The sequence below is a fragment of the Vigna unguiculata genome, chromosome 5 (genome assembly GCF_004118075.2).
Source record: "Vigna unguiculata cultivar IT97K-499-35 chromosome 5, ASM411807v1, whole genome shotgun sequence".
In the NCBI taxonomy this organism is placed as follows: domain Eukaryota; kingdom Viridiplantae; phylum Streptophyta; class Magnoliopsida; order Fabales; family Fabaceae; genus Vigna; species Vigna unguiculata.
Window position 1 is genome coordinate 2458247 of NC_040283.1, and position 15477 is coordinate 2473723.

Below are 15477 nucleotides of genomic sequence, written 5' to 3' on the forward strand. Positions count from 1 at the left end.
TACCTATTTAAAAAATAAGTTTAAGAATAAAAAAATAATTTATCATAATCAAATCAAAAATTGAGAGACATAACTACTACAAAAAATTATGATAATCAAGTCTACTTAAAAATTGTTTATAAAAAAAATCAGATAATACATTACTTACTCTTCTATATTAATAAATAATAATATACAAAATGTCATGAGATAAAAATTAGTGCTAAATATTAAACAAGTATTTCACTATCAAGTGAGAAAATAAGTTACTTTTTTCTTCTTTATAAATGGAAGAAAAGATATAAAAAATGAGGACAAAAATAACGAGTTTCTGTTTAACTTGATTTTAAAAAAAAAAAAGAAATTAGGTAAGAGTGAGAAATGAGTACAACATATGAAAAACTCAAAAGATAATGGGAAGAGAAAATGAAAATTATCTTAATAATTTTAATTTTTTTTCTTTATTATATTTGATTTTATGTTTTACTATTTATTAACATTAAATATTGTACTTTATAAAAGAAATAAAAAGATACCTAATTAATTTTCATTAATTTTTCAATATACTACTACATAAAGATACATATAATTAAAAAATAATTAAAAATATACATAATTTAAAAAATTTAAAACACATATAATTAAAAAAAATTAAAAGTTAAAAAAAATTGTAAAAGTTTGGGGGGCTAAAAAAATCAATTAAAATTCGTAATTCATCTATCAAAGAGTGGGCTCCTCAATTCTAAATTTATGGCTTAATTATGTTTTGAGTCCCTCATAAATTTGGAAACTTGAGTTTCAACCATTTACTCTTGTTAGGAACAAGGCAATAAAGGAAAGAATAAAGGAGAGAAAAAAAAAACACAGAGAATTTAACGTGGTTCGGCTACAATGTGTATGCCTACGTTCACGACTACACTAGGAAGTATTTGTATTTCTGGTGTATCTTAAAGCTTTACATAGAGTCTCTTATATAGTAAAATAGAGAACCACATCTCACTATTCTAAGCGATGTGGGACTAAATCAAACACCATAATTCTAACAATTCTCCCACTTGGGGTTTGATTTACATTACCACCTAGTGTAGTGCCTTCATCATCAATTTTCTCGAAGGCCAGTTGAGGCAATGCAAAGCCTCAACTTAGTTGTTGTGACAGTCTTGGTCAACATATCAGCTGGATTCTCTGCACCTGGAATCTTCAACAAAATCAAATCTCCATCATTTATCAAGTTTCTGATAAAATGATACTTCAATTCAATGTGTTTGCATCTGGAGTGAAGAATTGGATTTTTAGCAAGACAAATGGCACTTTGACTGTCACTGAACAATGAAGGTTCATCTTGCCCTTTTCCTAATTCTTTTAGAAGATTCTTCAACCATCTCATCTCTTTTGTTGTTTCTGAGATAGCTATATATTCAGCTTCAGTGGTTGAAAGGGAGACTCTTCCTTGAAGTTTGGACTTCCAACTGATAGCTGTGCCACCCAACGTAAAAATATAACCTGTTGTGCTCTTTCTACCATCCAAATCACCTCCCAAATCTGCATCAGAAAACCCCTGTAAAGTGAGATTACTTTTTTTAAAGGACAAATGCATCTTTGAAGTGCCCTTCAAATATCTCAATATCCACTTCACTCCTTCCCAATGCTCCTTTCCGGGATTGAATAGAAACCTGCTCACAACTCCCACTGCATGTGCTATATCAGGTCTGGTGCAAACCATAGCATACATCAAGCTCCCTACTGCAGATGCATATGGCACTTTAGACATGTGATTTTCTTCTTCCTCTGTCTGAGAAGATTGCCTTTTTGAGAACTTTAAGTGAGTTCCCAAAGGTGTATTCCTGGTTTTAGCATTTCCAACATTGAACCTGCTAAGCAATTTTTCAATATATTTTTCCTGAGATAAATTTAGAATACCTTTAGATTTATCCCTGGAAATTCTCATACCAAGAATTTGCTTGGCTGGACCAAGATCCTTCATTTCAAAATTTTCTGACAATTGTTTCTTCAACCTGTCAATTTCTGTCATATTAGCACCAACAATCAACATGTCATCAACATACAAGGCAAGAATGATATAACTGTCAACATATTTCTTCACATAACAACAATGATCTTCTTCACATCTGTGAAATCCTGAGTTTCTCATAAACTCATTAAACTTCTTATACCATTGTCGCGGTGCTTGTTTCAACCCATACAAACTCTTATGAAGCTTGCATACAAGATTCTTTTTGCCTTGTACTTCAAAACCTTTTGGTTGTGCCATAAAGATTTCTTCCTCAAGATCTCCATGTAGGAATGCAGTTTTCACATCTAACTGCTCCAGATGAAGATTTTCTGCAGCTACTATACTCAAGATAACTCTGATGGTAGTCATCTTGACAACAGGAGAGAAAATTTCTGTGAAGTCAATTCCTTGTCTCTGTTGGAACCCTTTCACTACGAGTCTGGCCTTATATCGTTTGCTGCCATCTGGTTCTTCTTTTAACCGATAGACCCACCTGTTTTGTAAAACCTTCTTTCCTTCTGGAAGCTTGGTTAAAGACCATGTCTTATTCTTCTGAAGAGACTTTATCTCATCTTCCATTGCTAGCTCCCACTTAATAGATTCACCTCCCTGTATAGCCTCAGCAAAATGCTCTGGCTCACCAGCATCAGTCAACAACAAGTAATGCAATGAAGGGGAGTACCTTTGTGGTGCTACAATTGTTCTGCTAGACCTTCTAGTTGGTAATTCAGGAGTTACTGACTCTACTATCTGTTCAAGTTCTGACCCAAACTCTGACTCGGGCTTTGACTCAGGCTCTACTTCTGTATTCTGCCTTCTGTTGGCTACATCACTTTCTGAAACTTCTTCTAATGATACCTGCTCTGGCTTTTTATTTGCATTTGCAAATTCTGCAGTCCTGTCCTTATAGAACATGTTTTCATTAAAAGTAACATTTCTACTTTTGATAATTTTCTTGTTTTGGTCATCCCAAAACCTGTAGCCATACATGTCAGATCCATAGCCAATGAAATAGCATCGCTTTGCCTTAGGGTCCAATTTATCTCTACTATTAGAGTTCAACAAAATATATGAAGCACAACCAAAAACTTTTAGATGTGAAAGGTTTACCTCATTTTCAGACCATACTTCTTCAGGTAACTGATAGCCTAAAGGAACTGATGGTCCTCTGTTTATGAGATAGGCTGCTGTGCTTATTGCATCTGCCCAAAATACCTTGGGTAATCCTGACTGGATTCTCATACATCTTGCTCTTTCATTCAAGGTTTTGTTCATTCTTTCTGCCACACCGTTTTGTTCTGGTGTTCCTGGAACCGTCTTAATCATTCTGATCCCATTCTCTGAACAAAACTCCTTGAATTGATTACTGTCATATTCTCCACCATTATCAGACTTCAAACATTTAATCTTTAAACCTGTTTGAGTCTCAACCTCCTGTTTCCACCTTTTAAACACAGAAAACACATCAGATTTATTTTTAAGAAAATAAACCCATACCTTTCTTGTAGAGTCATCAATGAAGGTTACGTAATACTGTGAACCTCCAAGAGATTTCACTGGAGCTGGCCCTCAAACATCTGTATGCACTAGTGCTAGTCTTTCAACTTTAGACGACTTACTTGTTTTGGAGAAGCTAACCTTTTTCTGCTTTCCAAAGATACAATGTTCGCAAGGTCCAACGTCAACATGCTTCAAGTTAGGTATTTTACCTTTTGAGACCATGAGCTTCATTCCTTTCTCACTCATATGCCCAAGTCTTTGATGCCACAAAGAGGAACTATTGCCAACTTCTGCAACTGATATCATATCCTCATCTACAATCATGTAAAGAGATCCTCACTTCTTTCCACGAGCAACAACAAGATTACCTTTCATTACTTTCCAGTGTCCATCTCCAAAGGTGGTGTAATGTCCTTCATCATCCAACTGCCCTATAGATATTAAGTTTCTCTTTAAGGCAGGAATATGTCTGACATTATTCAAAGTCCACACACTTCCATTAGAGGTTCTGATATTGATATCACCTCTTCCTATAATATCAAGAGATTTCCCATCTGCGAGGTAGACCTTCCCAAACTTTCATGGAACATAATTAGATAATAGTTCTAAGGAATGTGTAGTATGAAATGACGCACCTGAGTCCATAATCCATGAGTCAATAGAACTATCTAGACTACATAATAGTGCATCTTCAATTTCATCAGTTGCTGCATTTGCTGATTGATCATCATCTTGCCTCTTGTTGTTCTTCCTTGGAGCCCTACATTGATTTGTAAAGTGACCCCTTTTCTGACAATTCCAACAAGTGATATCATTCCGAAATTTTGGTTTTGATTTCTCTCTAGACTTTGATCTGCCTCGGCCTTGATTACGACCTTTCTGGCTACTTCTTCCTCTAGTTTTAGTACTCAATGCTGAACCGGAACTAGAACTGGAAGATTCCCCTGAACTTTTCCTACGAATATCTTCGCTTAAAATCAGGTCACGAATGTTATCAAGCTTCAACTTACTATTACTTGCAGAATTACTAACTGCAGTAACAGTTGCACTCTAACTTTCCGGAAGAGATGATAATAAAATTAATGCTTTCACCTCATCATCAAATGTTATCTGCACTGATGTCAACTGCGCAATAATTGTATTGAATTCACTAATATGATTAGTAATCGAGTTACCTTCACCCATTTTTAGGTTGACTAGTCTGCGAATCAAATACACTTTATTGGCTGCAGATGGCTTCTCATACATATTTGACAATGCCTTCATCAAATCTACGGTTGTGTTCTCGTTCATGATGTTGAACGCAACATTGTTGGCTAATGTCAACCGGATCACACCGAGTGTCTGCCGATCTAACAAATCCCATTCCGCCTGCTCCATGTCAGTTGGCTTCTGCCCTGTTAAGGGTAGATACGACTTCTTCTGATACAGGTAGTCCTCTATCTGCATCTTCCAGAACCCGAAGTCACTGCCATCAAACTTCTCAATCCTCACCTTCCCTTATTCCAATGCCATTGCTTTTGCTGCTTTGACGAAAGCTCCTGCTACTTTTGACCAAAGCTCCTGCTGTCTTTGACCAAAGCTCCTGCTGTCTTTGACCAAAGCTCCTGCTGCGGCTTTTGACCAAAGCTCCCACTACTTCTCTAAACTGATATCCCCAAGAAGAAAAAATAGAAACCAAATCTTTTCTGATGTGGAAGATCAGACAATGCTGCAACCACCGAGCATACTAAGAAAAATGGCTCTTGATACCAATTGTTAGGAACAAGGCAATAAAGGAAAGAATAAAGGAGAGAAAAAAAAACACAGAGAATTTAACGTGGTTCGGCTACAATGTGTATGCCTACGTCCACGACTACACTAGGAAGTATTTGTATTTCTGGTGTATCTTAAAGTTTTACATAGAGTCTCTTATATAGTAAAATAGAGAACCACATCTCACTATTCTAAGCGATGTGGGACTAAATCAAGCACCATAATTCTAACAACTCTATCTTCTTTTGTTTATGTTGCATGTGAGGCTTTTACTGCTTGCATGTGAGGTTTTCATCTTCTATATGATTCTCTGTTGATCAATGATCTTAACGGTAGATTCTGATCGTTCTTGTGATGTTTCTATGTGTAGATAGAACATCATGTGTGATTGGAGGTAATTTGGTATTCCAAGAACTATTTGGGTTGCCTTTTACAAGTAAGGGAAACTAGTCTTTTTCTTGTTTAGGAATTTTTTGTGTGTTGTAATGCATGTTAGAAAATTAAGCTTTGAGATAGTGTGGTTGTGTTGTTGAATATGTCCAATTGTGTATGATCACTGCTTGCACATGTTTGATTTTGATTTCAAGTGGGTTTTGGTGTTTGATGGTTTGCAACTAGTATTTGATTGAATGAGAATGCCTCTGAGATTTGAATTGGGAAATATGGCATTGGTTGAGTTAAGAAACATAGAACTTATGAGCATTTGTTGAATTGATGAATCATATGTTAAACTGTTTGATATTTGATTTGTGGTTGGACTTGATTTGGGGAAATGTTTGAATCTGTGTTTTGAGGGATAAAGTATCAATTTTGAACTCTCTAAAATTATTTGGAATAAAAAACACTAAATGAAAGGTGCCCAATTAGTCAATTAGATAGGATCAATTTTCTCCAAATTGTTGTTTCTGATACAGCGTCGAGCATTGTTATAGTGTCGTAGGGCGCAAAGCCACTAACTTAGTGTCGCCAAGCACCACTTTTGAACCGTTGGGCGCTAAAAGTTAGTGAATTCCAGGGGTTGGGCGTCAGACGCCACTTTTCCAGCGTCGGGTGCCATTCTATTTTTCTAGTATTCTTTCTCTTGGTAAAATGAAGAATTTTACTTCGTTAACTGTTAGATCAAGCTGAAATTTTAACAGCTAATCCTAGACACATGATTCTTCACTTTGACTAGTGGGATATTTGATTTGAGATTTGTAGTTAGACCAGTTAATTTCTCATGTTTGCATTATATTTTAGGTTTCTCTTTTATGAAGGGTATTCTTATTTGATCAGTCAGTAAGTTATTATGTAATGTTGTGGTTTTTGGTTGATCTTGATATCAAAGTGTGTGTTTTAACAATGATAAATGTGTATGATATGCAAAGTAAGGGATGCTAAGGTGATGAAATGATTTTATTTATAACTTGTGGAATCTTGTTATGGTATTTGTAAACTCATTTGGGGAAAGTTATATTATGATAATGAGTAATGTATGAAGTGGAAATACTGGTGTAAAGAGTTGTGAATTGTGTTCTAAGGAAGTGTGATGGTTTTATGAGGGTGAAAGTGGATCTTAATGGAATGGAATTGATGAAAGTGAATCTTAATGGAATGAAATGTGAAAAGTTGATTTGAATTGTTTGTTGTATAAAGTTATAAAGTTATAAAATTATAAAATTATAAAGTTATAAGATTATAAGATCATAAGATCATAAGATCATAAGATTATAAGATTATTGTTATGGTCCAGGATAATGGACTAAACCAGAACTATAATTTTAATTGCCGTAAAAATGAACTCCAGAAAAACTTGCCCCCATTCCTTAGTTTCTCATATATATATATATATATATATATATATATATATATATATATATATATATATATATATATATATATATATATATATATATACCCTTTCAGCATCATGGCTGCTCCTTTACTACCAGATTTTTAGCTAACCAACCTACCCACTTTCTCCTCTTCCACCATTTTCTCCTATAATTTCGCCTAAGTTATTCCTGAAATCTAGGGATATTTATTTGGCGGTTACTATCTGTTTTACACACTCCTTCCGCACCATGTTTCCTGTCTTTGGGGCTATCTTCTTTAAGGTTATTTTGGGCTGCGTAGATGAACTATGATGGGTCATTCTTTGATATTTATATGTTTCTATTAAATTTGACCTTGATGACTTCAACGAGATGTACGACTTACCATTGGACGAGCTATCAGACTTACCATTGGCCGAGCTGTCCGACTTACCATTGAATGAGCTATCCGACTTACCGTTGGACGAGCTATCCGACTTACCGTTGGCCGAGTTGTCTGACTTACCATTATGAAAATCGTTAATGAATTGTGTATTACTCGAAAACTAGGTTAGATTCTGACCTGGGGGCAAAGAGAGTGCAATTATAAATTTATGAAATTATAAAATTATAAATTTATGAAACTATAAAATTATAAAACTATAACATTATAAAATTATAAAACTATGAAATTATAAATTTATAGAATTATAAACTTATAAATATTCTTATCTTCATCTTTTTCTTATGTCAAATTTAAAACGATATTACTTAATGAAAAATTAGTATGAATCATATGCATAAAAGATCGTATAAGGTTTTAAATAATTGTAGTTGTAAAAAAAATAAATTAAAAGATTATACTTAATAATTTATTTTAAAGGTTTAAAATATACATTTACAATAAAAAAAATCACACTTTTTAATATTATAGTTTTTTTTTCATATTTATTGAATTCACGTTCTACTATTTGCAAGTTCAAAATGTCAAAGTTTGTGACTTTAACATCACCGAAAAAAAAACGTGTAAGCTAACCATTTAATTGTCTTAAAATATAACAGTTTAACAACAAACGCTAGCAAAAAATATTTGACAAAAATAATTTATATTTAAAGTATTAATTCATTTTTCAGTAGTATTTTTTATTTTTAATTATATCCTTTTATGATTTCTAATTATTTGATAATTTATTAAAATTAAATTTAAAAAAGTATATTTTACTTTTATTTCTTAATATGATTATTTTTTTAAAATAATATATTTATTATTGATAACACAAAATTTTCACTGTCATAATAACTTTGTCTAAAGAAAATTATCAACATAAAACTACATTTAATTTTTATATTAAATTATAATGGATAAATATTTTTATTATTGAATTTTTTGTATATTTTTATGTTATAAAATATTAGTCTATATCTTAATTAGACGTGTTTAGTAATTGACATTAATCAAGGCGTTTATATATTGATTAACATTTAATCAATATATTTTACACATATTTTTTATATTTTTAGAGAATTTATTTTATATTTTTACACATGTTTAATTTTTTTTTGTAAAATATATTATTTATATTTTTTATAAAAATATTAATTTTTTAAACATATAAATTATTTTTCATATTTATTTTATTCAAAACTTAATTATAAATTTAACAATTTATTATTTATTTTTTCAACTCTAAATATATTTTAATAAGACCAACCGATACGTATGGCTGAGTTTAAAACTAGTAGGAAAAGAAAAGAGTATACTAAGTAACCAAAATAAATTGGAGAGTTGAAGACAAAACTCATAATTTAGATTCACATGTGCACATAACTCCAAAGTTCACGTGTTGAGTGTCTTTGTGATAAAATATGCCTGATTGCTTTTATAAAAGTTCGCTAATAGGATAGAAACGACAGGGTCCAAGAATAAACGAGATTATCATTTTATTATTATTATTATTATTATTATTATTATTATTATTATTATTATTATTATTATTATTATTATTATTATTATTGTAAGCCCTTTTTTCTGTCTTAAAAAGGGTTGGGCCTGACCTTTCGTAGGTCCAAGGTCAGCCCCTCTGAAGGACCCAATACCCTGCCAGCCCCTACAATCTCACTTTACCTTTGTTTCAGAAAAACAGTTTCCTCTCACCCCTCCCTATGAAAGCAGAAGTTCTGTTAGGGCATAGAGAAAACTCCACCTTCGAGCTAGTTCACTCGTTCTCTTCTGGTAAGTTACTCCTCGGTTTGGCCTTTTTTCCTTCTCCTCTTTTCTAGTTGGGTGTCTGGTTGCATTTAAAGGTTCGTTCTCTTACTCTAGTTTGGGTCCTGGGGTTTTGTTTCAGCTCACCATCCTAGTCTGTGGAGCTGTTGTGCCTAACTTGTGCTCTTTAAGTTGTTGTTCCTTTTCTTGCATCTAAAAGGTAAGGGAAGCTAGTATTTGTTTTTTTTACCGTTTAAAATATTTCTCCTGTTGTTTTTGGGTTGTTGAATGCTTTTGGAATGATGAATGAGGTTTTTGGTGGTATGAGACTTGTCTTGTTTGCATCTGGTATGTTCCTTTGTGTGTGTGTTCCTGCTGCATGCATGAAACAGTGGTGAGTACTGTCAATCTCGCCTAAGCGAGCTTGTCTCGCCTAGGCGAGAGTGTCTGATACTCACCCAGGTTCTGCTCGAGCAACTCGCCCAGGCAGAGGGCCCTTGTCTTTGAGCGACGCGTTGTCTCGCTCAGGCGAGAGTGACTCGCCCAAGCGAGTTCTCAAAGAAGAACCTGGTGTGCTCTACTCGCATCCTCGTCCAAGCGAGGGGTTTTTATTTTTGGACGAAGAGCGATCTCGCCCAGGCGAGCTGGTCTCGCCCAAGCGAGATGCTCGTAGAGTGCCACTGTTACAGGCCTCGCCTAGGCGAGAATGCCTAGCCTAAGCGAGACAGTTGTTGTAGCTTAGGCGAGGACTTCTAGCTTGGACGAGAATAGTGCAGATTTATATGTTATATTTCTATTTCCCTTGAGTGTGGCTATTTATCTCGAACGTGCATGATTACGGTGTGATTGCATGAGTTGTATGAGTTGTATACACTGAAAGTTGTATGTTAGCATGAGTAATATAAGGAATTCTGTTTAGTTGGTTGAGAACATGCATGAGAATTAAATGTTGAGATGATAAGTGGTGGTAGTGGCATGAGAGACATGAAAATTGTGTGATAGGTGTAATTCCATGAGTCTCGTGGGGAGATCTCATGGTGGTGTGTAGTGTATATGTTAGGATAAGGATTCAAGTAAGGATCACATCTCGAAACTCTAAAGGGTCAGTGAGTCTCATGTAGAGCAAACTGACCCAAGTGGTGAGAGTAGCGGGAGACCTTAGTCTTTGGCAAGATAATGGCCTTAGACGCTTAAAGGCTAACCTTGTGTGTGGTAGGGTGAAACTCATTGGCAATGGCTCTGCAGAGTAGTAGAGGCCACCACAAGTGCAAGCGTCCAGTGAATTCGATCCTAGTATATGTATCTGGATAATTGAGTCATAATGTCTTGCTTATTTGCTATAATGTGATTCTTGTGCCTACTGTGTTGTATGTTTGAACTGTTTCTAAATATTTCTCTACGATAACATGCACAATTTAATTCACTCTAGCTTACCCTGTTATTTCTTTTGTGTGTGTGTCCTTGTTTCGATTTCTCTTTTGCGATGATCATATGGTGGGAGCAGATGGAAATACTTCTGGAGGTAGGCCTGATGGCGGTAGCGGTGCAGCTTAGTGGGCTCGTTGGGGTGGCCCTCGAAAGATGATTCTATGGTCCTAGTGCCTTTGTAACTCCTGGCTCTAGGAGCTTTTCTTTTGCATAACTGTGAACCTTGTTGTTTCTGTTTTGGCTATGGCATGGTTGTATGCCTAGAATCCCTTTTAAGTACTCTTATGAATGACTGTAAAAGTGTATTCCCTGATTATGATTTTTCATCAGTTTGCTTTGCTTTTTATTATTAAGAATATGAGATATTTTATTTAATAGATTAATTTATTTAAATGGGATGTCACAATTATAATATCAATATATTTGGGAATTAACTAATTAGAAGTTTTGATAGAAAAGTTATTAATATAATTCAATTTTGGAGGGGATGTTGTTTTATGTTTAGTAGAAATAACTCTAAAAAGTAATAAACGTTAAAATTTTAAATTATATTAAGTATATAAATTATAATGTTAAATATTTAGTTATTTATTTTTAAATCAACATATTTACTTAAGTAAATTATAATTTAAGAAAAGTCGCATAAAAAATATTGGAAAATGTCAAATTTTATATCTTGTAATTTAAAAAAAAAATGAGCATAGAGTTGGTTTTGGCAGTGATAAAATAATAAGGACCATGATCCTTTGACATTTTTTTTTAACAAAGTTTGCTTTCTAATATGTACTAAATATTTTTCTTCTTTTTTTCAAATCATTTTAAACCTTTTATTTAATCTATTAAAATATTATCATGTTAATTTTGTCACGTGTATTTTGTCAAAAAACAATTGTTAATAAAACTTTATCAAAATATAATTTTCCAAATAAGAAATAGCGGCTGCCGACGTTGCTGGTAGAGAGGGGAAAGGGAGACTAGTCTGCATTTAGTGTGAATTTTTGTGAAGCAGTGAAAAGCAGAGTAGTGCATATGAAGAAGCAAGGATCAACCCGTTTCCTGATGTGGGTTATGATTTGTGTTCACGTTTATCTGGTCATTGCAGCTGTGTCATTGTCGGAGTCCAATGACTCCACTTCTGTGTGCAATGGCTCTGTAGAGGACTGCCACCACTTGGACTCACAGCTTCCCACCGTCTCCAGCTCCCACTTCCGCAGAATACTTGCTGCTGGACCCAATGGCCAGAAGACGGCAGGTACACCAAATCCTAATGAGGCCGCCGTAATGTGTCCGAGTGTTACAAATTACCAATCATGTCTGCCGCCGATAACTGGTCAAAGAGTAAATTGTGGTCAGTTCAACCGGGGATGTTAAGGTTGTGATTGAGTGGGTAAAACTATTTAGAATAACGATATTATGACTTTCTTTCGTCCCTCTGCTGTTGTTGTGCTACGTCTTATTATTGGCCATATGTTTTCGTTATATATATCTACAATAACTCCATCTCCCGAACTCAATAAATTCCGGGAAAGATAGAGATGGTGAACAATTATTTATATATATATATATATATATATATATATATATATAGTTCCGGTTACAGAATCTAAGAATTGTAGGTCTGTTTTTATGTTTTTTGATCTCCTTTGTTTTTTGATCCCCTTCTCAGTCACCATAGGTTTGTTTTTATAGTTCATCTCCTTCTGTTAACTGCCACTCCGATTAATAAGTCAGGTGTAACCTATCCTTCCGCACTTGACTTGTATAATTGTCCTGCATATCTCGCCAAGTCGTTTCTCCTGCCATGTTTCTAGATTCGTGGACTAGTTCCTGATATCTAGGCCTATTTCCTTTCTATTGGGTGTGCCCTCTTTCGTGGAGGAATTTAAGGGGGCTTCTCCCTACACCTCCAACAATCTCTTCTGCTGTACCCCAAACCAAATTTATTTTCATGTTTACCCATGGTAAAATATAAGAGTTACTGTCTCTTTTTTGCAGCATACCCCTGCATCCCAAAAGCACCCTCACGCTCTGCACCTCCAAAACCACTCTCACGCTCTGCACCCCCAAAATGGATTCTGGAATCCGTGTCAGACGCTGAAACGGAATACACAATCCGTACGGAATACACAATCCGTTTCCTTTTTTCTTTTTATTTTTATAGAAACGGATTTTGAAATCCGTGTAGAAGACGCTGAAATGGAACATGGAACCCGTTTTGGTTCCATGTAGATATTTTCTTTTCAAGTTTCTTGGTCTTCTGCTGCTTCATTAGTTCTATAAATTCCCCGAAAGCTGCATAATGAACAACAATATTTGAAACGATTGCAACTGAAATAATTATAGCAGCAGTTTATATTTCATACCGTAATCAGAATCATGAGGTCCTGGTGAGGCTTCAGGATGGTATTGAAGAGACATTATTCTTTGAGCAGGGAAAGCAAGGCCTGCGCAACTTCCATCATTAAGATTAACATGTGTAACTTCCACTCCTTTTGGCAATGTAGCAGGGTCAACGGCATAGTTGTGGTTCTGCCATTATATTGAGATCAAATGTTACTAACCTCCTTTTTTTAGTGTAGAAAGTTCATTAGATCGCATACCTGAGCACTAATTTCAACATGTCCTGTTCGAAGGTTACGAACCGGATGATTCCCTCCATGATGGCCAAATTTCATCTTGAAGGGTTTGTCTCCTAAAGCCTGACCCAGCAATTGATGGCCCATGCAAATTCCAAAAACAGGCACCTTTCCCAAAATTTTCTTCACTATCTCAACTGCATAAGGAACAGCAGATGGATCTCCAGGGCCATTGCTGAAAAGCACCCCATCAGGATTCATCTTTCAAAGTTTCTGTTGCTGGCCACGTCGATGGTACAACAGTGGTTTTGCAGCCATAAGACGCCAAACGCTTAAGTATATTATGCTTGATTCCAAAATCATAAGCAACAACCTGTGATTCATTCAACGACATTAAATAAGGAATGTGGAAGTGCCTAAAGAATGCTTCTTTCTAACTCTTACATGGAAAGTCTCCCCACTCCCTCCAGAACTAAAATCCCATTCTTGCTTTGTTTTATCAACCCATTCATGCACAGTTTGACATGACACTCCACTTATTAAATCAATACCTGCAAAATGAAATAACAGTCACACGCTTCTACAATGTTTCCAGAGCCTCAAAAATTCATATTCATATCAACAATGTCCCAAGAACGAGACATCTTAAGTAGTTCCTCATTTGTTATAGAATTGTCGGTACTCAACACACCAATGAGGTTGCCATCTTGCCGTAATCTGCGTGTGATAGCCTGTGTGTCAACATCATCTGTTGCATCACAAAGCATCACCAAAGTTAAAGGCAAAAGCTACAAACGAATTTATCAAAGTAACACTTGCAGGGTTTATACATTCGTATAAATTACTCACAAATTCCCATTATATATATATATATATATATATATATATATATATATATATATATATATATATATATATATATATATATATATCGGAAGTATCACTATTAGTTTATACAAATAATTCAAAAGTTTATTCTAAAATTACATTAAAATATATACTGATTATATCATTGGCAAGATGTGAAACGGAATTCAAAATCTGTTTCACATCTTTACAAAACGGATTATGTAATCCGTTTCGGGAAAAAATTCACAATTTTATGAAATGGAATTCGTATTCCGTTTCCCATAAATTTTAACTTTTTTCGCGAAACAGCTTACGTAATCCGTTTCGTAATGGTTTGAAACGGATTCCATAATTCGTTTCATAAAAAGATTTCGTGTTGTTTTTTTGAAACGGAATGTGGAAGCTGTTTCATAGTTTCTGAAACGGAAAACGAATTTCGTTTCACATCATAAACGAAAAAAAAAAGAGTTAAGCTAAGGCTAACCTGGACAGAAGGACGGGAAGTACCACACTTGGAGGTTACTCAGAATACAACCTTCCTTCAAAGAACCAACAAACAGAGAACCTTCAACCACAAGAATCACACTGCACAGTGAGACACTGAGAGAATAAACAAGAGTCCTTTAAAAAAAATGAATGAAAGTTATACAAACCTGAGAAGAGGGACCACCACCCACCAGAGAATGAAATAATGAAGCTCAGAAAAATTATAGCTCAGGGACTTCTTCAGGGACCACAGAGAATGAAACTGAGAAAATTTTAAATGAAGGCATAGTGGAACGGAGAAGGAACGGGAGAAGAAATAGTACTGGGGGTGCAGAGAAGTTGGCGACGCAGTAAATGAAATTTACTGCGTCTCTACCCACTTTCACCTGTAAGTTAAATAAGGGCATAATAGTAAATTTTGGGGGTACAGAAGAACTGTTGGAGGTGCAGGGAGAAGCGCCCGGAATCTAATATCCAAACATTAAACATTGGGCCTAATGGGCCAAACTAAGGCTGTCCATATTAAACCTTTGGGCCTTTAAATACATAAGTCGGGTCCCGAGCTCGGACCCTTAACATCATGTATAGGTCAGATTTTGAGCTTGGACAGGTCAGATTTTGAGCTTGGACTTATACCAATACACAGTTTTCCAACCATTCATCGAGTTAGCTAGATTAAGGCTATGTTCGCTTTAGAGGATTTTCTGTTTCAACGTAAATGAAAGGATGGATTAACAGGAAAGAATGATGTTCGTTTTAGATGATATATGAACGAGTGTTTGCAGTGATTTGGGGGATAGATGATTTTTTTGATCTCGCTTGTGCAGATCAGATTTGAAGGATGACTGCAGCAAATGACCTTTTTATCCATTGTCACGTATAGCACCTACG

At 34.9% G+C, this 15477-nt stretch overlaps 1 protein-coding gene, 1 long non-coding RNA gene and 1 pseudogene across 2 annotated transcripts; 2 read left to right on the forward strand and 1 right to left on the reverse strand.

Annotated features, from left to right (window-relative positions):
* Positions 1–9182: 9182 nt before the first annotated feature.
* Positions 9183–10960, forward strand: LOC114183785. Its single transcript, XR_003604518.1, has 3 exons — positions 9183–9274; positions 9390–9467; positions 10752–10960. It is a non-coding gene; the product is annotated as an uncharacterized LOC114183785 (long non-coding RNA).
* A 664-nt stretch (positions 10961–11624) lies between these two features.
* On the forward strand, positions 11625–12213 carry LOC114186294. The gene has a single exon (XM_028074349.1). It carries the CDS (start codon positions 11705–11707, stop codon positions 12044–12046), a length of 342 nt encoding a protein of 113 aa, XP_027930150.1. The 5' UTR covers positions 11625–11704; the 3' UTR covers positions 12047–12213.
* Positions 12214–12650: 437 nt separating this feature from the next.
* On the reverse strand, positions 12651–14110 carry LOC114186071 (annotated as a pseudogene).
* Positions 14111–15477: the final 1367 nt, after the last annotated feature.